We start from the raw sequence: 21,451 nt of genomic DNA on the forward strand, positions 1-21,451 counted from the left end.
CCTGCCCACCAAGTGAAATTCAAGGTCGGTCTTTAGAGCCCAGCACCACCTTTGCCAGCTTTATCTTTCTGATGAGAGATTAAACGCTCACTTAAAGTTTAAATGGACTTTTAAAAAGTCACTACTTTGATCCTTTAGCAGTCTACAAGGTTTTAAAGTTGTAAAACCATTAAGATCTCTATCCCAAAGATAATCTAGTACCATATTCAGGGACTGAATTAACTGGGAATCTGTCCTGGCCACTTAATATTCTAAGCAAAAAGGCTAGGGGAAGTTATGGAAGACTCCACTGAGAGTTTCGCCCTAGGGGGCAGAGGACAGGTGGCAGGGGTAGGAGAAGTTCCCTGAAGCACCCAGGAGACCGATCCAGCTCTGACAACTAGTATATGCCAAGCACTGCAATTCCAGAAACGCACGCTTAGAGACAAGTCCTTCGCTGTGATACTTACGGACAGTGTCGTTACTGGAATCCCATGCCTCCACAAGTAAAGTGTAGGACCTCTGCAAACAGATAAACAACACAGTATTCAGAATAGGGGTCAGCTCTCAGCTCTCTTGGCCTCCCCACACACCCCGCCAAATAAAACCATAAAAGCCAAAATGAAAACTGTTTGCTGTCGAACTGAGGTCACCCAACTCCCCTCCCAACTCCAGCAGCCACCCCCAGGTGACTCCTTTTGCCTGGTGGCGGGGCATGCTGCAGGCAGCTCAAAGTCGTCGTCAGGAAATGCTATCTCTCTATAGCTGAACACTTAGCATACAGTTTTCCAACTTTCCAGATCCTAATTCTAGTGCATGAGAAAAACACACAAAGAATTTATTCTAAGCTAACCTAACCAGGTATTTGTACCAGGGGAGGGGGACCCATCCAGAGGAGGACTGGGTATTGCTAAGGTTACACTTTGGGCCTGGTGGGGCGGTCCCCAGGGAGGCCCCCTTTTCCTTTTCAGAACCCCTTTGAAAGCCCTGTGTGAGACCATCTAGGCTCCCACAAGTATCAGGTGGCTCTAGGAAGCAGGGGGGGGAGGGGGGGCTGGTAGGTGCAAAGAGACTCCCAAGACAAAGGCAGCAACCTAAATTGGGGTGCATCGGGGGCAGACTCTGGGGAGGAAAGCACAAAAGGGAGAAATAACCACACGTCCGAGGGTTAGTTATATTTATTGATGAACTTATCTGTCAATAAGATCTAACATTCCAAGAATAATCAGAGTTCACGAAACTAAACGAATTCCCTGGACACTGGCGGGGTGCCAGCTATTATACTGAAGGCACCTTTTATCTTCCAGGCTTATCGCAGAATTCCACCTCCCCCCAAAATCCAAGCCATTAGCAAATTCCCACTTTTACTCAAATCTTCATTTGTAATTTAGAATGAGGTCAGTCTCACAAAACACCAGGGTTTAAATAAACTTTCTGCTATCTTGGTGCTGGAGAAATATATCACAGGGGGTGGGGAGAAAGGCGCGTGAAGTCTTTTATGTACCCCGTTGCTGTCATTCACTGTCAGACACCAATGCGTCGGAAACTGTGGCATGTATTGATCAAACAATGCCATGCCAACAGAAACACACTCACCAAGGAAAGGCACCTACAAAGTGAAGGCAAAAACGGAGAGGACGAGAAAAGGAGCTTCATTCATAACTCAAGGCAAGCTTACTGCTCACACAGCGATACAGCAGGCCGTCTCTGAATATAAAAATATCTTGTGATAGACCCTGCCTTGGAACACAGCCGAAATATGTTTCATACTCAAAGCAGAGTAGGATTCCATTTCGTTCACTGATAACTGTGGGAAAATGCTCAGAAAAGCAAGCAAAACCGGGCAAGCTGGGGCACATATCCAGCCCTCTCCTGTCAATGGCCATCGGTCCAAACTCATTGTTGTCATCGTTAATATTTTATTAGTGAGGGTTACACCTTATCTACAGCCTCTAAGTTTTCTAGGACTTCCTACAAATTACAAGACTCTTCCCTGAGAGTAGAAAGAAATTATATTTCTCTACTGATCTGACGTGAGCCAAGTCAAAATGAGGCCAGATGTGGGGCTGATTTTGTATAATTAATCCCTTCATTTGCTGATCATGAGACCAACGTTCTTCACTTCCACACATTGTTGTAATTAATCTTCTGATTAGATACATTGATACCCAGTTTCGACAGACTTGCCCAAGCACTAAACACATAATACCCGCAAACACCACGGAACGGGAAGGCGTCCCGGGACTGAGCTGGTGTGACACTATTAACTCTGCTTCCTGCTCAAGGAAGAAGGCATCCTTGGTCTTGCACAAGGACTTGGGAGACCAAGCTGTTTACCAGGCTCATCCTCACCAGAACTGGAAAGACCTCAGAAGCTGCTCATCAACCCTGTCCCACCAGGAGGGAACAGAGTGGCCCAGAGCTCTAGATGCTGTTTCAGGATTTTCCATGAACTGCCCTCTCAGAGGTAGATACGAGGTGAGGGCTGGGGACTGCACGGTTGACAACAAAGCCTTGCCAAAAACATAAAGAGCCCTGAACCTTCTCTTCCCTTGTTTCAGAGGAGGGTTCTAGGACTCACCTCCTGGGCCAGAAGGATTCCTCCTGCCCAGCCTTCAGAAAAAAGGGTTCCCTTCACAGACCCTGTCAGGAGGCACTCTTACTGCCCACTCCATCCCCACACTACAGATGGACAATCAAGATACTTTAACAATGATTATTAGTTGCTAGGGAACTTTAATTTTTCCCAGGCCCACACCTGACCTCTGTACATCCCAGAATATACATCCAGACTCCAAGATCCAAACCACTCACACCTCATGCCATCAAAGCAAGGCACCAGGCCCAAATCAGCAATCCACAATGATCACATCACTTCGCCATTGCAAATCTGACCCCCAGCAGAGTTCCACAGGCCCTCCCACGGGCTTGGAAAGGAGTGCCAGGCCAGAAGACGGCTGAGTGTTCAAACTTAACGAGTTCATACCAAAAAACCCACATACAAAACGGCAAATACCTGAATTTTTTTTTTTTGGTTTCCAACTATAAAAATAAAACTCTTATAATGCATCACCCAGCTTTCATCCCCCCCTTAAATTTGCCCAGAAAAATGGCCTGAGGGCAAAGCAGGAGGGATGGGTACTAACAGACCTTCAGTCTGGGTTTGCAGAGTGAATCATTTCTGCACCTTCCCAGCTCCAGGCTCAAGGAAATATGGCAACATAGCGGCAGGTTCTCATTCTCACGCAGCAGGAAGGACGAATGGTAAGCTTTCAGAATGACCTTTGGGGAGGACTTCCATGGAATTTTACTTAGAAAGGGTCCTGGCATCTAAGCCCCAAGGAATCCCAGGGCCACCGGGTCCCCTAAGCACCTCCTTCCCGCCTTAGCACTGGGGCTGTGGGAGGGCTATGTGCTGTGCTCCATCCCAGCCATGGTGGTTACCTTGGCACCAGGCAGAGTGGTAAGCACTTAATTGCCACATTAAGAAGGGGGATGTAAGAAACAAAGGTAATTGTGTTGGCAGCTGGGAGCTTCCTTTTCCTGGCAACAGTGGCAGCCAAACCAAGCCCTGAGAAGCGGCTGCCTCCACTCCTGCCAAGCTGACGGACACAAACAAACCGCCATCCAAACGGCACGCGTGCAGTGTCCAAAACCTCAGGCTGCTATGACAGGCAGGCCCGAAGAACTCACACCCTGGGAATACCCCATGTGCCCACGGGGCCATTGTACAGAGGCACTCAGTCCCGGGTTTGTCTGGGGCCCTGTACTCTGCTGACTCAACTGTCACTTCCTGTTGCTGGCCCTGTATTAGCATTATTTTTGGAGAGACCACATTATTCTCTGTAATCCTCATTTCAGTCAGTTTAGCCACAGTATTGTCCTGCCTGCGTCTGGGCGGCCAGAGTATAAAATATTCAGGTCACAGACATTAAATAAAAGTGTCCAAGATTCCATGCATGGGCACACGCATACTGGCACAAACAATTCCCGTATCACGGGGTTTTGGCCAGGTGAGCCATGGACAACTAACCCACAGCATCCAAACTAAGAAGACTTTAGTCGCAGAAACCCATTTAGTCTACAGGGCTTGACATTTCAATAGAGTCCGATCTGGTTACAAAGGGTGATTTTCTCATGAAAGCTCACCTCAAAGACCCACCAAGTGGGCCCCAGAGCTCATATCCAGATTTGAGACTCAATGAGATGCCCCCACCCCCTTTCCCATCATTACCCTTACCTGTTTGAAAAGCATCCCACTGATAATTAAATGCACCAGTTACAAAAGGGTGGCGAGGTTAATAGATAGAATACCGAGAAGCCAGCCAAGCACAACCGTTGGTTCACACCGAGCAAGCCTGAACAAGAAGCCTTTCTACTTATTTACCAAAAGTGCACAAAAACTGGGCTGAGCTGGTAGAGGGCTCTGAATGTTTCACTATTTACGTACCACTTTTAACCATTGGGAGCCATGTTGTGGAATTGCTTCCCTGCACATGCACAGCACCAGTGACAAGTGTCACTAGCACCATAAAAATAAGGGCCACATAGTGTTCAGAAACCAGCAAGGGAGTCACAATAGGGACACCTGGCCCCCAAAGTCAAGATAAAGACAGGACATTTCTGAACCCAGAATCCTACCCCTCTTCTGCTACCATTCTAGAAAACGCAAGAATCATGACTTCCCATGCATCCTAATACATCTTCCTAAAGTTCAAAAAACAGTTTAAGTTTCGTTCTATTTTATTAAATGTATGTAAAAGCTGGAGCCAAGTGTCACTTTTCTCAGCAGCTCAGAACCTAACCTATGGGTTGTTGCTGGGGGTACGAACATGTCTCTGGAAGTTCACTAAGGCGGAATTCTCAAAAACATTTGCCTTTATGGATTACGATGCTAACTGTATGCACATCCAGAGATTATGCACTCTTGCATTGGAACTAATCCTGAAAAGCTGACATTGGAACCGAGTTCTAGCTCTACAATGGGCCAGTGGCTGCTACGCATCCAGCCAAGGCCTGTTTGCATTCCTGTTTTCAGAACAGGACCCTGAAGACTCCTTGTTGCCTTGGCTTTGCTTTTTCACGCATAACGTTTTTCCTCCATGCCATACCTTCCACTTGTCTTCTATCCAAAGGGACCCTTATCATTCTTGGAGGTAGAGATTTTAGGCAGTATTCAGGTCCCTGGTTTTCTAGGAGGCTAAACACCTCTAAGTGGTTGCTGCCTCCTCTCCTTACCTATCCAACTTTCCCAACAGTCTTGATGCCAAAAGCTTCCTTCACACCATTCTCTAAAAATGTTTGCAGTCTCTGTAGAATTATGGGTGGGGAGTTGGTGGGTTCCAAACTCGTGTAAGTAACTGGAAGTTTGAATAAGTTGCTAAGAAACAAAACAACAAGGACATTACACCTGGAAGAGGAAAAAACTATTAAAAGCCAAGTACCTTGAATAAGGATTCCATTTGGGAAACAGCCATGCTGCAGAGACACTTGGTACAAAGTGAGCACAGCTCGACCTTTCCCCCAAGCCTGGCTGCCTATGCAATGCAGACATGTCATTGCATTGTTTTCCTCTGAGGGAGATGTCTTAGTGCAAAGGGTGTTTTCAAGTGGTTTCTCCACGTGCGTTAAGTCAATTGCTCTGAGCACGTAAACACACGTGTGGTATTGGCCTGCATGCATGCTGACCACATGGGTTGCACATACTGGCTGCAGAAATGAGCTGTCTCAAATGAGGAGCCCATCCCTCTGCCCTCCGCGTGTCCATACCACATCTGTGAAGGCTTAGGGACTGGGGAACACGAAGGCACAACGGCAAGGACTTGTCAATTATACTGTGATTAACCTTGCGGCATCCGCTTCACCCAATCCCCTGGCAGTTGCTCATTCTGGCCTTAGAAGTGTGAAGAAGGCCAAAGCTGACATCCCTCTGGTATGCAGCAATCACACTTCATTGGCTTTTCCTAAAAAAATTAAGTTGATCTCAGCAAGCCGTTTATCAGTGCCAATGGCATTTAAATAGGAGGCCGTGAGACTAGATACCTCAATTGCTTCCCCCAAAGTTCTTCTAGATTCTTTTCACCCTAGGGCCAGCAATGCATCACTATAGCTAACCAGGGTTCTGAGTTCCTGAAAAGCTTTTGGGAACGGGCCGTGGTAATTACACTAAGGTATTTTTAATAAACAGGCACTACTGGGATTTAGCACTAAGTTTGGGAGGGGACACATAACCATTTCAGTGATTTATAAATGGTTATTCCCAAATTAGTTCCCATTCAGCCCAATTACCCTCTCACCACGTATGTTCTTATCACTGAGTCCCCAGATTGGAGGATCATAAATCAGGCTAGCTGCTTCAAGTCAAGCCCCTTGGGAGCAGCACTGGTATGGTGATTAGGAGCCACCAATGGAAACTACCCCAGGACTGGAGCTGGGGCAGTGGACACCAAGTGGGACATAATCTGGTACTATCCAGTGGGCAGCCCCACCTCTACAGAGCTGCCCACATGGACACTGGGTGGGGGATTATATTTCATGTCTAACCAAATCATTTCCTCCTCTTCCTCTCCAGAACATGAACAGTTAGTTGTTTGACTGGGGTTGTAATTCCAAACAAGACATGAATTATACAACTTTCTCAACTGAACTTCTACCATGCTCTCTGAACCACAGCAAATTTGGGAGGACCCTGCTGACAGAAATTGTGGCTGCCTAAACCATATATCCTGTGAATCTTGAATTCTGTACCAAGTTCAGTTATTAACTACTCAAGGAAATCAGTTTTAAATAGACACGCTTATTAATATTTAGTTGCCAAACTGAGTGAAGCTGTGCTTATTTACTTCCATACTTATTTGTCTACCTGAGTGCTTTCACGTCAGTTAACACTCACCCTGGAATCATTCTTGAAAAGGTACAGACTGGTGTTTCTCCAACCGCACTCAGGAAAATAAACTAAAACAATACACCTAAACTCCGGTTTCTCTTTGGAAGTAAAGCTTGTATTTCACAGCAGGCCTTTTTGGTGTAGCAGGGTGGAGACTTGTTTATGAGTGATACATGCATTTGGCCCAGCTTCAAAAGAACCACACTCTCAGTGTAGCCCCAGCAGTCTCCCCCATTCTAGAAAGTCTATTTCATGGTTGGTGACCCGTGGGCCTGAAACCACAGACCAGCATCAGGAAATCAATCATCTCTCTGCCCTCACACGCTGCTTCCACTCCACTCCTTCCCCATCCAGGCCTCTCTGCCAAGTGTCAAAAGGGGAAAGACACACCTTCTAGGTCACTTTCCCCAGCCAGCCTGGGGAGCGAGCAAGACTCTGTTTTCATCCATGCCTCCCTCTGACCCTCTTCTCCAAAATGAACCTCAGCCAGGCCTGCAGCTTTTCCATATCACTACTAGGACTCCTTTTATGGTCTTGAGGAAAGTGAGGGGGCTCAGACTGATCCTTCAGCGGGTGGAACCACGTGCAGAACCCTTCCCCCTGAACTCCAAACAGGTTACATTCAAGGGCAAACAGTATTCACAGTCAGATTAAAAATGTGGCGCACCTCTTTAGCTTCAAGTTTTCCCTAATAGGGGATTAACAGACAAGATAAACACGCTCTGTAAAAATGAAATCCCACAACAGAAGCAGCAGCCCCTATTGTCAGAGAACTCCCCATACCACAAGTTTTTATAAGCCCCTTTTAATGGCATGTTTCTGATAACTGTCTTATCTCCTCCACAGCAGAGAGCACTTTACAACGCTAGTTTCTGTAAACGTGGGCCTTGAGGGCCACCCCAAGCTTCACACACAAGACAGACACTCTCCCCTGTTCTCAGAGTTGGGAATCACAGCCCCAGGCTGCGGATAGGAGGCAGCCTAGTGCACCCCATCAGAGCACGTGGCAGAGAGTATTCCCCGCGGCACTGAGCTCCCCCTCCCCTCACCACCCACCCTCTCAGCACAGGCTGAGCCCAGCCCCAATCCTATCAATGAGTCACGCCTCCTGGACAGGAGGAGCAGGGCAGAGGGCACCAACATTTTTCCCTTTCCTCCCCTTCTGCAATCGCGCCCCATCTTCCTTCCAACCATTTCGGGATGTCGCAAGGGCCTTGCTGCACGTTCAGCCAGTGCGGGCCCGGGCCTTGAGCAGCAATCCGGCGCGGGTCCACGTACTGGCACCCGCAGGGACTGCCTCCAGCGGGCCGCCCCTTCCAGGCCCTGGCACGCCCCCGAAAGCTTGAGGGGGCCGCGCGCCCGCCGGACTAGGGCGCACCCCCGCCCTTCCCCGGGAAGTTTGCAAACACAGCTGTTCCAGAGCCCGGGAACCGCTGGAAATAAGGCCACAAGGATACACCGCGCGGGGGCGAGGGCAGGAAGGGGCCGGCAGGGGGCGGAGGCTCCCCGGGCAGCAGCTCGGAGAAGGCCCGAAGAACCACCCCCACCTCCGGGGGCCGCCCCCGCGCCCTTGCGCCTAGCCCGAAGCGCGCCCCCGCACGCACCAAAATCTCCTGGGGAGCAGCGGGAAACGGGTTCCCTCCACACCCTCCAGGAAGGACACACCCGCCCTCCGGGCCGTTCACGGGAAAGGGGAGGGTGCCAATTTGGACCGCGTTCGAAGGCCAGAATTGAGCCAAGTCGCCTTCAACGGCGCATCAGGTTTAATCGATTAAGCAAAGATCATCTATAATGACTCCTGGCTCGTGTGGGGGGAGCGTTATTCTGGGGCCTCCAAGTTGCAAGTTGAAACTGCTTTCCGTGGAGCTTTGCCCCACAATCTCTGGAGTCCCCACTTTTGTGCGCTTCGCAAAAAGCGGCGGGGATGGGGCCTGCCGAATGTTGCTGCGTAACTCCCCACCTTAAAAATCTTCCCGAGTTAGCGCCGCGTTTCAAGCCAAGGCCCTTATATCCCTCTCCCAACAGAAAGCAGCGCTCCGCAGGCGCGGGTGCGAACCTTGCTCCGGCCTCCCACCCAGCGTCCGTCACTCACCGGCCAGGCGAAACTGAAAGGCAGAACGATACGGTTGCGTTCATTGCCGCGACTGGCCTTGAGATTGAAGGTGTTGCCCCCGATGACAGGAGTGGACCCGGAGCCGAAGCTGCACGGCCCCCCGGCCGTGACGCGGGACTGGTACTCCTTGAGGCACACTTTGAAGTATGTGTCACACTCGTCGCGGGCGCACTTGCGGTCCCCCGGATTTCGGGCGCCACCGCAGCAGTTCCCGTTCTGCAGCTCCCCATTCACATTCTGCATGGACAGGATCTCTAACTCGAACTGGCCGGAGGCTCCGCATACCTGCCGGCAAGGGAGGGAGGTCAGCACGGGGGAAAGCTTCCTTCGAGGAGACCCCCTCCCCGCCCGCCCCGACAAGCCCTCGGTACCAAGTGAAAATAATTTTGCAAAACTGGGAGCAGGACTCAACGCGATTCCCAAGCAGAGAACGCACGAGTACAAGAAAAATCCGACGACTGCCCCGGAGGACTAAGAGCGGAGAGAACGCGCCCCGTGCCCGGGCTGGACGATACATTTAGGAGGCCGGGGGCTCCCCCAGCTCAGGTGCAGCCTCGCGGGAGCAGGAGCACGGTCGGGGAGCCAGGCGACCGAGGGCTCCTGACCCCGCTCGCGGCGCTCAACCGCAGGCGTCCAGGGCGCCGCTAAGGAAAAGAGAGGGCGGGCCGGGAGGGAGGCCCAACGGGCTCCTACCTTAGCTCGCAGGGCACAGAGCAGAGCGAGCAGGAGGCTCAGGGGGCGCCCGGGCCGGCCGCGCGTCCGTGGGGACCGCATCGCTGCTCTGCGCGCCGCGGGCTCTCGGGACGCCGCTGCCGCCGCTGCTGTTCGCGCTGGTGTTCCCGCCGGTGCTGCCGTCGCCGCTGCCCCTGCGGCCGCCGCGTCCCGGCTCTAATATACTCCGCCGATTGGAGCATGCACGACTGGAAAACAACACCACTTTTCAAAAGCCTTTTCACGAGCGGCCCGTTCCAGAAGGCAAAGAGCCCGGCCTCCTTTTATTATTCTGATCGCTTCTTTGAGGCGCTCCCCCTCCTCTTCCACCTCCCGGCTTTCTTTCCTTCTCTCGCGTTCCCCTTCTTTTATTATTATGATTATGCGCAGCCTTTTATTCCCTTTCAGATCAGCTGCACAGAAAGGAGGGAGGGAGGGGAGAAAAAAAAAAAACCCTAGCCCAGCTCGCTGGCCGGCCGCAGGTAACACAATGACGCGTGCCCGCCCGGCTCTCGGAGAGGGACTCGGAGAGCCCGTCTGGGAGCCGAGGCCGGGACTAGCCACCTTTACCCAGCGCGCCCGGCAGGCGCATGCGCGCTTGTTAATATTCATGAGGGGCGTGTCCTGGAGGGACACGCCCCTTCCCTCCGGGTTGATGGGTAGGGGGAGTACTGGGAGGAACTTGGAAGGGGTTGGGGGCTCTGGGACTCGCAGCACCTTTTCGACGTCCGGGGGCCCAGTGCAGACCCCCGCCCTCGGGCTCTGGGGGCCAGGCGGGAAGGAGGGGAGGGTGCGGCGAAGAACTTAGAACTGTCTGTTGCTCAGGGACGTCCTGGCCCCACCCGCGCGGACCTCCCCCCTCGGGCGCCTCCAGCCGGGCGCCTCTGCCCGGCCGTCGGGGCCCCAGGTGTAGGCGCCGCGACGCTGCCCGAGCGGTCGGACCGGGGCAGCTTCCGCCTTCCGAGCCGCCTGCGTCAGCTGCGGCTTTCGCCCCAGGAGGGCCTGCCCGCGGGGAGCCCGGCCCGCTTCCCGCGAGCGAGCTAGCCGCCCAGAGCGCGCTGCTGGCGAGAGCAGCGGCAGAGGTGGCGGCGGCGGTGAGGCTGGCGCTCTGGCCGCCGTCTGCTCGCCCGGCGGAGGCGACCTGGGCAGGCGCTGCTGGGAACTTTGAAAAACTTTCCCGGAGCCAGGCTTGCCGCAGATTCGAGGGGAAGCCTTGGCCGCGCCCAACCCCCTCCCTAATCCGAGCTGCGGAGCCTTGGAGGGCTCTCGGCTTCCTTTCCAAGCCGCACAAGAGCAGAGGCGAGGGGAAACCGGGGGAGGGAGGCAGGCACGCAGGGGCCCTGCTCGGGCTTTGGGAGGGGTAGGCCGAGATAGTGGCAGGCTTGGGCTCACACCCTCCCAGCTCCGCGGCCCAGGCCGCGCAGTGCCGGGATTGCACCTGTAGGCGGCCTCCGAGCAGCTTTCTGGGTGGCAAGAGATGAGCCTGAAAGGGACCATCTCGCCACCATCGCCCGGCAGCAGAACTTGGCTTCTCTGGGGTGACAGTGTAAACTAATGCTACTTTCCACCTTGAGGCGAGCCTCCCAATTAACAGCGACACTCCGGGTCATAACCAAGGTCAAAGGAAACCTGTGGGCTGGCCGAATCCTCTCCCAACCCCTCTCCTAGCGGACCTGCTGCTGCGTTTGAGGGGACCTCTTTAGGGAAAAGACTGATTTCCACTAAAGAGTGGGCTGGACAGTCTTGGTCCTTGTATTGGGTACGTACTACGGAAAAGCGTGACTATTTAGGATGGTTTAGGAATCTTGGAATTTCAACAGTCCAAAAAGTGTACCTAAGAAACGTACCTTCTTAATGGTAATGGGTCCCATCTAATGCTCATTGGTGAGAGAATTAAAAAACCATATTTTCAAAAGGGCATATCCAAGAGCAGAACAAGTTTGCAGCTGGCATAGGCACTAGCAACCTGCGCGTTTTGTTTTAATGTGCCCAGTTCTCACTTTCTCCAATTAAACTAAATGCAAAGCATCTAGTTGTCAACTGTATTTCTATATAGCCGTTTCTTACCAGTTTCCATTAACCATCTTCCCTACCTCCACTCTGCCCGCTTCTCACCCCCATCTACAAATTTCCCCTAATTAGGGTGCTAAGTAATGGTTTAAATGCAAAATGCTGGTGCTGATAAAAGCATAATTCATGAAGGCTGGTGAGGTCTTAAAATGCAAATCCCTTGGAGTTCCCCAGGCCTGAACCTGTTTTAATTCTGTGTCCGCAGGCCTATCCTCCACACATCCCTCAGGAAGGAGGCTGTGGAGTCAGGCCTTTAGTGGAGTTTAGATCCAGCCACCTGACTTAACCCAAGAGGGCTACCTGAGAGTGCAGGTACCTCCAGGTATCTATCCATCTGGGCTGCACGTAAAGCTGGGTCGGCTCCAAGCTACAGGTGAGTTTAGCCCCCTTGACTAATAAGAATTGACCATAGATTTCCCAAGGGTCGAAACTAACAAGCCTAACAAGTGTCAAATCACTAACAAACACAAAATTCTCATGCCAAATAGCACAGTATCCCTCACCCTCCCTGAGCTTGGAAACCCACTTTTAGAGAAGACAGTTGTGGGCTTGATGGGATTCTCTGAAAATTTTCAGTTGGGACTCTTCCAACTAATTGGTACTCCCCCAAAAAGCCAGTCACATTTATTGCGACACAAGTGGAAGCTTATCCTTCACTTCCTAGCAGCCAGTTCTCAGCCTCTGTGGCGAATGGGGAACTACTGTAGAAAGAACTCAAATATGCAGATTCTCCCTTGGCCAGGTCACATCCTGCCTTTGGGTAGAGCCAAAGTAAGTGAACATTCCAGAAAAAACATTCCTGTGAAAAATGCCGCATTGAGCCATCACACCTACACCTGTGAAGAGGCAAGGCTGCAGTCAGTTACTGTCTGGCCTGTATCATGTGCTCAAACCGTAACTATCTGTGAGTATCTTCTTTAACTTTAAAAAGATGATACCTCATTTTTCTTTTTCCACAAAACTTGCCCTACTTTTATTGAGTCATCAACAAACAGCAGTGCTGAACCCCCTCCCCGACCCCCCCCAAAGGCATAATAAAAGATGTTCAAGCTCTTATGATTGTATTTAAATACAATTAGTCAACATAAAGCCCTGGTTAATCAACATTGATAAAAAGCAAATCAATATTCATTGAGAACTAGGTTATATGCACAAACGTGAATGGTCTCAAAAATATGCTGAGTGACAAGCTAAGCAAAAAAAGACTACATACTGTATGAATCCATTTGTATGGAGTTCTAGAACAGGCAAAACTAATCTATGGTAAAAAAATAAAGAGTGATTGGAGATAGAGGAGGGTGGAGACAACTGGGATGGGCTGGAGGCCTCTTGTGGGGCAGAGGTAATGTTCTGTATCTTGAGGGTTTGGGTTACACAGGTGTACAAATGTGTGTGTCAAAATTCAGTAGTACACTTAAGATTGGTGTATTTCTCATGTTCAAAAGAAAAAAAATTTGTAATATTCAAATTGACTTAATTATATGAGTGCTGAAGTGTTCAGAAGGAACTGAAAAGATTTTCAACTTGGAAATGCATTGGAATTAGATTGATGGATGCGTAGAGGATGGCTGACTAGGATAGATGCTGAAGCAAAATAAATGCTAATGATTGGATCCAGGTGGTGGGCATGGCAGTAGTTAAATTTTTTCAAATTTCTCTATGTTTGAAAATTTTCACTATAAAATGTTGAGGAAAATAGTTATTGATGGACCAGATATTGTGTAGGATGCAAAGACTATAGTGGACAACACAAAATATTGCACTACAGAGTGGAGGGCATGCTTGTAAGGGATGATAGTGCAGATTACAGTAAAGAACAAAAGGAACTTGGTTCTTTTCCTGCATTCCTTTCTTCCTAATTCCTTTCTTTTTCCAATAAATAAGAGAAGAAGGTCAAATATAAAGGGGCATGTAAATGTCCTTTAATATTTTCCCTTTTCTTTGTTTGAATATTGCAGAGACATTCAGGCAAGTTCACAAGCCCTATTCCGTGGAAAAGCAGATGTGACATCTTTCTGTCCCTTTCCAGCAAAACCAAAGGATACTGATGTGTCTGTCCTATGAGTTCTTTTCTTGTTCCACCGCATTATCATCGCCGAAAATGCCAGCCCCCATAACTCTGCCCAGCCAGTTCCCCACGGAAGCACAGCCACCTGTGGGGATTACTCTCCTTCCACATCACAAGACATTCTCAAGAAGAAGAGGGGTAAAAAATGATCTATGGGCAACAAACTAGACAAAATTAGATATTAAAAAATCAGAATTAAGTTGTAGCTCTCATAGTAACCATAACCAGGCCACAAGTTTATATATTCAAGCATAAATTGAGTAAATCCAACCTTTTTTTTTTTTTTTTCAAAGCTTCATTTTGCATACACAAGAGATTTGAATTAATTTTCTTTGGAAACCAGAACTATAAATTTTTTGTACTATCAACAGTAATTTTGTATGAGCCTTCTTTTAAATATTGTTTTGGTTTTGCTTTGAGCTCAGGTATTTATAGTTTTGTCTGTCCTGCCCCCACTCTGTCTCACGGTCATTACATGGAAACCTGTCAGGAAAAATAATTATGTGTCCACATTGGCTTTAACAAGCCAATCACAGACAGTCACAAAAGAACCCAAGATGTGAGTAAAATCCAGGAACCGTAGGACTAATTTCCTCATTTTACCCCTTGAATTAAAACTAAAGATTCTTTATGGTTTCTCATAGGTTTTTGGAGCTAGGAAGAAAAAGTTCCACTTAGAAAATGTACTTTTTTTTACAGTTGAGTCTTTGGAAATAAAAAAAATCCTGCTGTTAAATTGGCAATCTCAACACAACTGTAAATGATTCAGTCACCCTCCTCCTTGTGGTGATGGACTTAAGAGTTGTCTGTTCTGCTGTGAATGACGCCTAAATGACTTGACCCATAGATATTCTGGGATAGCATTTTTTAAAAACCAAATCGGTCCATTTGTATAGTTGATTGATCTAAATGCAACTAACAGTTGTCTATAATTTCGAAGTGTGACTGAGCACTCACAATCCTTTTCATCCCCTAAAAGGCTTTGGAGACTATACTTCCAGAAGCAGGTAGCATTGGGAAATGTAGGGGTCAGAGTGTGTGTCACTGGACTGTGCTACCCTAGAATGCAGATTATTTTGAATTGAAATAAATTAAAGCCCAACAAACTTACTTCCCCTTTTCCTTAAAGAGATTCAGATTTAAAACAAAAACAAGAAAAGCATACCTGCTTCAGGAAGGGAACTTTGGCTTAATCAGTTTAAGCATTTCCACCCTAGCATTAGTCAGGAAGACTCCAAACATATTTACCAGGTTACCCCCTGTGTCTCATTGTTTCTGAGTTGCCTAGCAAAAATTTACCTGCCCCGTGTTTACTGCTCTTCCTCAATTAGCTGTGAATCCCTCATTCTCACTTCTGAAATCTAAGACCCCGTTCCCCCCTTTTCTCCATTGTCCAAAATGTCATGTTTACCCAATGTTGCCTCACTGGCTTTGGAATTTTCATGCTTATGTTAATTCCCCCACGCGCATGTATTAAACATTTGATTTTCTCCTGTTAATCTGTCTCAATTTGATTAGCTCAGCTAGAAGAACTTAGAGTGAAAGGAAAAGTAGTTTTGTTTTTAGCCCTCATAGAAACTACCACAATACACTTCAGTCTATGAGCACCTTTTCATCTCTTTTGCATTCAGCTTTCCAAACATGAACAAACGCAAATCTGTCTCCAGATCTTTAAAAAAAATTTTTAAATCAAAGTAATTGTTGGAACTTGCAAAAAGGAGAGCTAAATATATTCAGTTATCTGAGAAAATTTCAAAACATACATAAATGCGAGAGTCAAAGAAAGGTGATTACACCTGCCAGCAACACAAAAGCCACAGGGTTTTGAATCCCTGTATTTCATGTTTGGGTTAATGGTTCTCAATAAATTACAAGACTGTGTCTGTGTTTGACACTTTTGTTCTCAAGCCAATGGTTTCTTTACTGATGGCTTTCTCTAAATTAGAAGTTATTAAGAACATAAAAAGTGGGTGATTGCAAAGCTTAAGTTTAAATTTTCATTTGGAAGGTAAGTAGTTGTTTTTATTATTGTTTTTATGCCAAGAGCACTCGAGGATGCTAAAGAAACATTAGCTTGAGCAGAGAAATATTGGCACAAGTGCTACCTATAAATTTCTAGATCCTTAGTAGTCATAGCTACAGGTTTACCAATACACAGATTTCCATAAGCATTCAGAAATGATTTCTAAAGATTTTCTTTTGGAAATAAAACTAAGAGACAGAAAACTTAGAATGACTATACAGGAGAAAATTTAATTTCTAAAAGATGGCTTACATCCATGGAAGTGATATTTTTTCAAAGGCAAGTGCAAACTAGAGAAGTCAATGACATTATTTTAGGGTAGTTTGGCAGTAATTCATGTAAAGTGGAGCTAGGGATTTTAATAGGCCACACGTGTAATATGCCTTAATGGTATAATGCAGCTACTAAGAAGAGTAAGGCCACAGTCTGAGGCTGTGTGACAAGAAATGTCAGGGGTTAGCAATCAAGGAAAAATCATAGCCCTAGCATATTCCGCGCTAGCCTCTACCCAACTGAAGGGTTTGACTAGCTCTGGACATGATTTTTTTTTAATTTGTGGTAAAATACACATAACAAAATTTGTCATCAACTGTTTTTACAGTTCAGTAGTATTAAGCATATACATGTTGTTGTGAAACCAATCTCCAGAATATTTTCAGTTTCCCAAACTGAAACTCTGTACCCATTAAACTCCTCTCCATTCCTCACCTGCCCCAGCTCCTGGCAAACATTATTCCATTTTCTGTCTATGAATTTGCCTACTCTTGCTACTTCATGTAAATGGAATCGTGCATCATTTGTCTATTTGTGACTGTCATTTCATTTAGCATGTCTTCAAGGTGTATCCATGTTGTAGCATGTGTCAGAATTTCCTGCTTTTGTAAGGCTGAGTAATGTTCTATTGTATGTATTTGCTACATTTTGTTTATTCATTCATCTGTTGATGGACAGTTGGGTTGTTTCCACCTTTTTTCTACAATGCTGCTATAAACATGGTTTACAAATATCTCTTTGAGATCCTGATTTCAAATCTTTTGGTTATATGCTGGGCACCATTTTAAAGAGACATATTGACCAAGTGGGCCATGTCCAGAAGGTGATGAAAGGTCTAAAAATGCAGACCTTTAAGGAGAGCAACTGAAGGACTTAGCAGGGTCTAATTTGGAGACGAGGGGAAAGGAGCCATGTCTGCCTTATTGGAAAGGCTAACTTGAGTAAGAGGGAGCAGACTTGAGATGCTGCAAATGGCAGACTAGGCTCAGTGGGTGGATGTTACAAGCAAGTTGATTTTTTTATTAGTTTCAGGTGTACAAAACAATGTAGTAGTTAGACATTTATCATTTTTTATATCCCTCACAAAGTGATAAACCCCCTCCCACAATGCACTACCTCTCTGACATCGCATACAGCTGTTACATTTCCACTGTCTCTATTCCTAATGCTGTACTCCACTTCTTATAACTATATACATGTACATATAATTATAGCTGACATTCACTATTGTTCAGCTTCAGCTTCAGGTGTACAGTGCAGTGATCAGGCATCTACATCATCCCTAAAGTGGTCTCCCTAATAAGATGAGTGTCTATCGGACACCCTACAAAATCTTTACAACATTATTGATTACATTCCCCAAATTAACTTTCATATCCCCGTGGCAATCTTGTGGTTACCGACTGTGCTTTCTAATCCCCTCACCTTCCCCCTTATCCCGACCCCTTTTCCCATCCAGCAACCCTCAGTTTTTCCTCTATGTCTCTGAGACTGTTTCTGATTAGTTTGTTCACGTATTCTTTTCTTTAGATTCCACATATAAGTGAGATCATATGGTATTTGTTTTTTTCCGTCTGACTTATTTCACTTAGCATAATCTTCTCTAGGTCCATCCGTATTATTGCAAATGGTAAGATTTCATTCTTCTTTATGGCTGCATAATACTCCATTGTATAAATGTACCACAGTTTCTTAATCCAGTCGTCTACTGATGGGCATTTCGGTTGTTTCCATGTCTTGGCTATTGTGTATAGTGCTACAATAAACATAGGGGTGCATAAATTCTTTTGAATTAGAGTTTTGGATTTCTCCAGATAGATACCTAGGAGTAGAATTGCTGGGACGGAAGGTAGTTCCCTTTTCAGTTTTTTGAGATACCTCCATACTGTTTTCCATAGTGGCTGCACCAATCCACAATCCCACCAACAGTGCACAAGCGTTCCCTTTTCTCCAATCCTTGCCAGCACTTGTTTGTTGATTTATTGATGATAGCTGTTTTGACTGGGGTAAGGTGGTATGTCATTGTGGTTTTTATTTGCATTTCACTGATGGTTAGTGAGGTTGAGCATTTTTTCATATGTCTGTTACAAGCAAGTTGATTTTTGACTCAGCAGAAAGACAAACATTATTTTCAAGAGAGCTATTCCTTAATGTAATAGGCCGCCTTGGATATATACAAGTTCTGACAATTAAGTTCGCGAACTCATCCTAAAAAAAGTGCTACATACTTCATTGCTAAATATCACTACAGTCACCTTCAAAGTACACCCCTTGGGAAACTGTGCACCAATGCCAGCTCCTAGTCCACCCTGCAAAGCAATTTTGGAACTCTTTTTCTGGCATGGCCATCAGAGTTGTCGTATTACCCTTGATGTCCTGAATGTCATCAAAATATCTTCCTTTCAATATTTCCTTTATCTTCAGGTAAAGAAAGAAGTCATTGGGGACCAGATCAGGTGAGTAGGGAGGGTGTTTGTCATGCAGGGTCTCTGGTCCCGCTTCCCAAACAAGAACGTAGGATATTGTAAGGCCAAAAGGGAACACCAATGGAGCCATAGATAGGGGAGTCATACCACTATATTCTCGCTGGCAGCTGGGTTGGAGACACAGGAAGCAGGAGCCACAAACTGCCATCCACTTCTCTGCCAACCAACCAACAACCCCTTAGTGTAACCACGGCAGTTATATTAGTGGCTAATGGTGAACTGGTTACAGCTGATGGCCAACTAGTCACAGCTGATGGCCATCTACTACCCGAGCCAGCACCTTTCCACGTGAGGTCGAGAGCCTGGAAACTGCTCTCTGGGACTCTGTCCCCACACTCCACCCCTCCAGGGTCTCACCTCACAATCCATACGACAAGCGTCTTCTGCGAGAGGCCCTATGTCAGGAACCCAGCTCACAAGAAAAAGTTTCAGTCCAATTCAAGTAATGTCCCAGGGGGTGTCCCCCGATGTCCACCCACCCTCTGGGCACAGCTAGTCTTTCTCAGGGCACTGCCAGTCTTTCTGGGCACAGCCAGGGTTCCTCAGGGTACCGTGCTGGAACAATAGTGGCTCACAGCCAAGGTGCCTACATATTCTCTACTGCAGCTGGTTGAGACACAGGAAGCAAACACTCACCTGTACCCCAACAAGGGGTCTTCCTTCACTACAGTCTCGCTGGCAGCCAGGGGAGAAACAGGAAACAAACATCCACCAGTTTCACTACATGGTGGTTCGTTCCCAAACAAAGAGTCAAGAGATCCATCAACCAGGGATGGAAGGCAATTCCCCATAGTCCATAGTCATTCGCCAGGGCTGTGTGCTGGCCTCACAATGTGTGCCTTCTCTGCAGGGCTAGGGCTCCAAGTTCTCCCCAACCTGGGAATGAAGGACGACCTTGACCTCACCCTCATCTTCCACCGAGGACTCAGCAAGTGTTTCCTGGGACCTCAAGTTCTGCATCTGGGCCGCCCCAGCAAGCACTTCCCTGCCCACATGGCTGCAACGACCTTCGCTTTCTCTGGCCTATCCTGATTGGAGAACTGTCCACATCTTCCCACCCCTCCACAGGGGTCCAGCTCTCCGGCAGCTGCACAGTTTTTTCTATGCTGCTCAGAGAACCGTCCACATCCTCTCCTGCTCCTGGCACCGCTCCTTAAGGGCTTCCTGAGACTGAGTGTTCATATGCACAAACTGTTCCACCGCCCTTTGGAGAGCTTTGGCCGGCACCATACCCTGCTCACTGCACCATGTGTACTGCAGGGTCTCAGCTCCCGCTCCCCACACAAGAACACAGGATATGGTGAGGCCAAAAAGGAACACCACGGAGCCATGGATAGGGAAGTCATACCACTATATTCTCGCTGGCAGCTGGGTTGGAGACACAGGAAGCAGGAGCCACAATCTGCCATCTGCTTCTCTGCCAACCAACCAACAACCCCCTAGCATAACCACGGCAGTTATATTAGTGGCTAATGGCTAACTGGTTACAGCTGACAGCCAACTAGTCATAGCTGATGGCCATCCACTACCCGAGCCAGCACCTTTCCACATGAGGTCGCGAGCCTGGAAACTGCTGTCTGGGACTCTGTCCCCGCAGTATTCCAATACAGTTATTTGTTTACTGGCTAAAAACTCCTTCACAGACAGTGCTATGTGAGCTGGTGCATTGTCATGATGCAAGAGTCATGAATTGTTGGCGAAAAGTTCAGGTCGTTCTCTTCTTTTTCATGCAGACTTTTCAGCACTTCTAAATAGTAAAAACTTGGTTAACTGTCCAGTTGGTACAAATTAATAATGAATGATCCCTCTTATATCAAAAAAGGTTAGCAACATCATTGCAACAAGTTCACGAATTAATTGTCAGACCTTGTAGTCCCTGCCATTGAAGGCAATCAAACAGAGGTTGCTGAGACCACTTGTCAGTGGCAGGAGAGAGGGAGATTCCCCATCCTGGATGGGAAGTTGAAACAAGTGATTTCGGAGGAAGCACATCTCTATGAGGCCATGGCAAAATAAACGAATAGGATGGGAATTCAGGTCTATTCCCACAAGAGAATCTAGGAGCCAGTTTTCGACAAATGTGAAGTTGATGCCACTGATTGAGAACTAGCAGAGCCTGGTATGCAGGAGTGAGATGGCATGGACCCGTCTGCTTTCTAAACTGACTTCTCAAGGATCTATCATTCACATGTTTACCAAATGGCTGCAGCAAATAAGTCAACTCTAAATGCTTCAGAGTTGGTCATCATAGTTTGGCTTGTTATATACTCTATCCCTTGCTATTCTGAATGCGGTCTAAAAACCAGCAGCATTGGCACTACTTGGGAGCTTGATAGAAATTCGGACTCTCAGCCCCACTCCCACTTTTGAATCAGAATCTGCAATTTCTCAAGATCCCCAGGTGATTTATATACACGTTAAGGTCTAACCCACGTTGAATACAAAAAAAAATCTATAGTTATGCAGACATTATCAAATGTTCTTTCCACTCCATGGTTGCCATCCTGTATCACTGGTTAGAAATATTGGTTAATTAAATCTGTATTTTGGTTGTCCCATCTTGAGCTCAGTATCATAACTGGAATTTCTCACAGTTACTTACCCAAGTATACATTTATATACCAGGATATTCTAAAAAGAAAAAAAAATCAGGCAACTTCCAGGTGAAATATATAAGTAAACAAATGTGACTGTGGGGACAGAGCCAGGAGTGCAGTTTCCAGGCTCTCGGCCTCACATAGAAAGGTGCTGGCTCAGGTAGTAAATGGCCATCAACTGTGATGCGATGGCCATCAGCTGTGGCTAGTTGGCCGTCAGCTGTAACCAGTGAGCCATCGGCTAC

The 21,451-nt window shown here is 47.4% G+C and overlaps 1 protein-coding gene across 1 annotated transcript in view; it reads right to left on the minus strand.

Annotated features, from left to right (window-relative positions):
* Window positions 1-10,228, minus strand: part of JAG1 (jagged canonical Notch ligand 1) — a 36,703-nt gene extending 26,475 nt beyond the window's left edge. Inside the window, exons 1-3 of the mRNA XM_033094962.1 lie at window positions 9,672-10,228; window positions 8,958-9,263; window positions 450-501 (exon numbers count right to left, since the gene is read on the minus strand). Coding sequence (XP_032950853.1) covers window positions 450-501; window positions 8,958-9,263; window positions 9,672-9,752 — 439 coding nt within the window. The 5' untranslated portion in view covers window positions 9,753-10,228. The remainder of the gene's footprint in view (window positions 1-449; window positions 502-8,957; window positions 9,264-9,671) is intronic.
* Window positions 10,229-21,451: the final 11,223 nt, after the last annotated feature.

The sequence above is a fragment of the Rhinolophus ferrumequinum genome, chromosome 23 (assembly GCF_004115265.2).
Source record: "Rhinolophus ferrumequinum isolate MPI-CBG mRhiFer1 chromosome 23, mRhiFer1_v1.p, whole genome shotgun sequence".
NCBI classification, from domain to species: Eukaryota; Metazoa; Chordata; class Mammalia; order Chiroptera; family Rhinolophidae; genus Rhinolophus; species Rhinolophus ferrumequinum.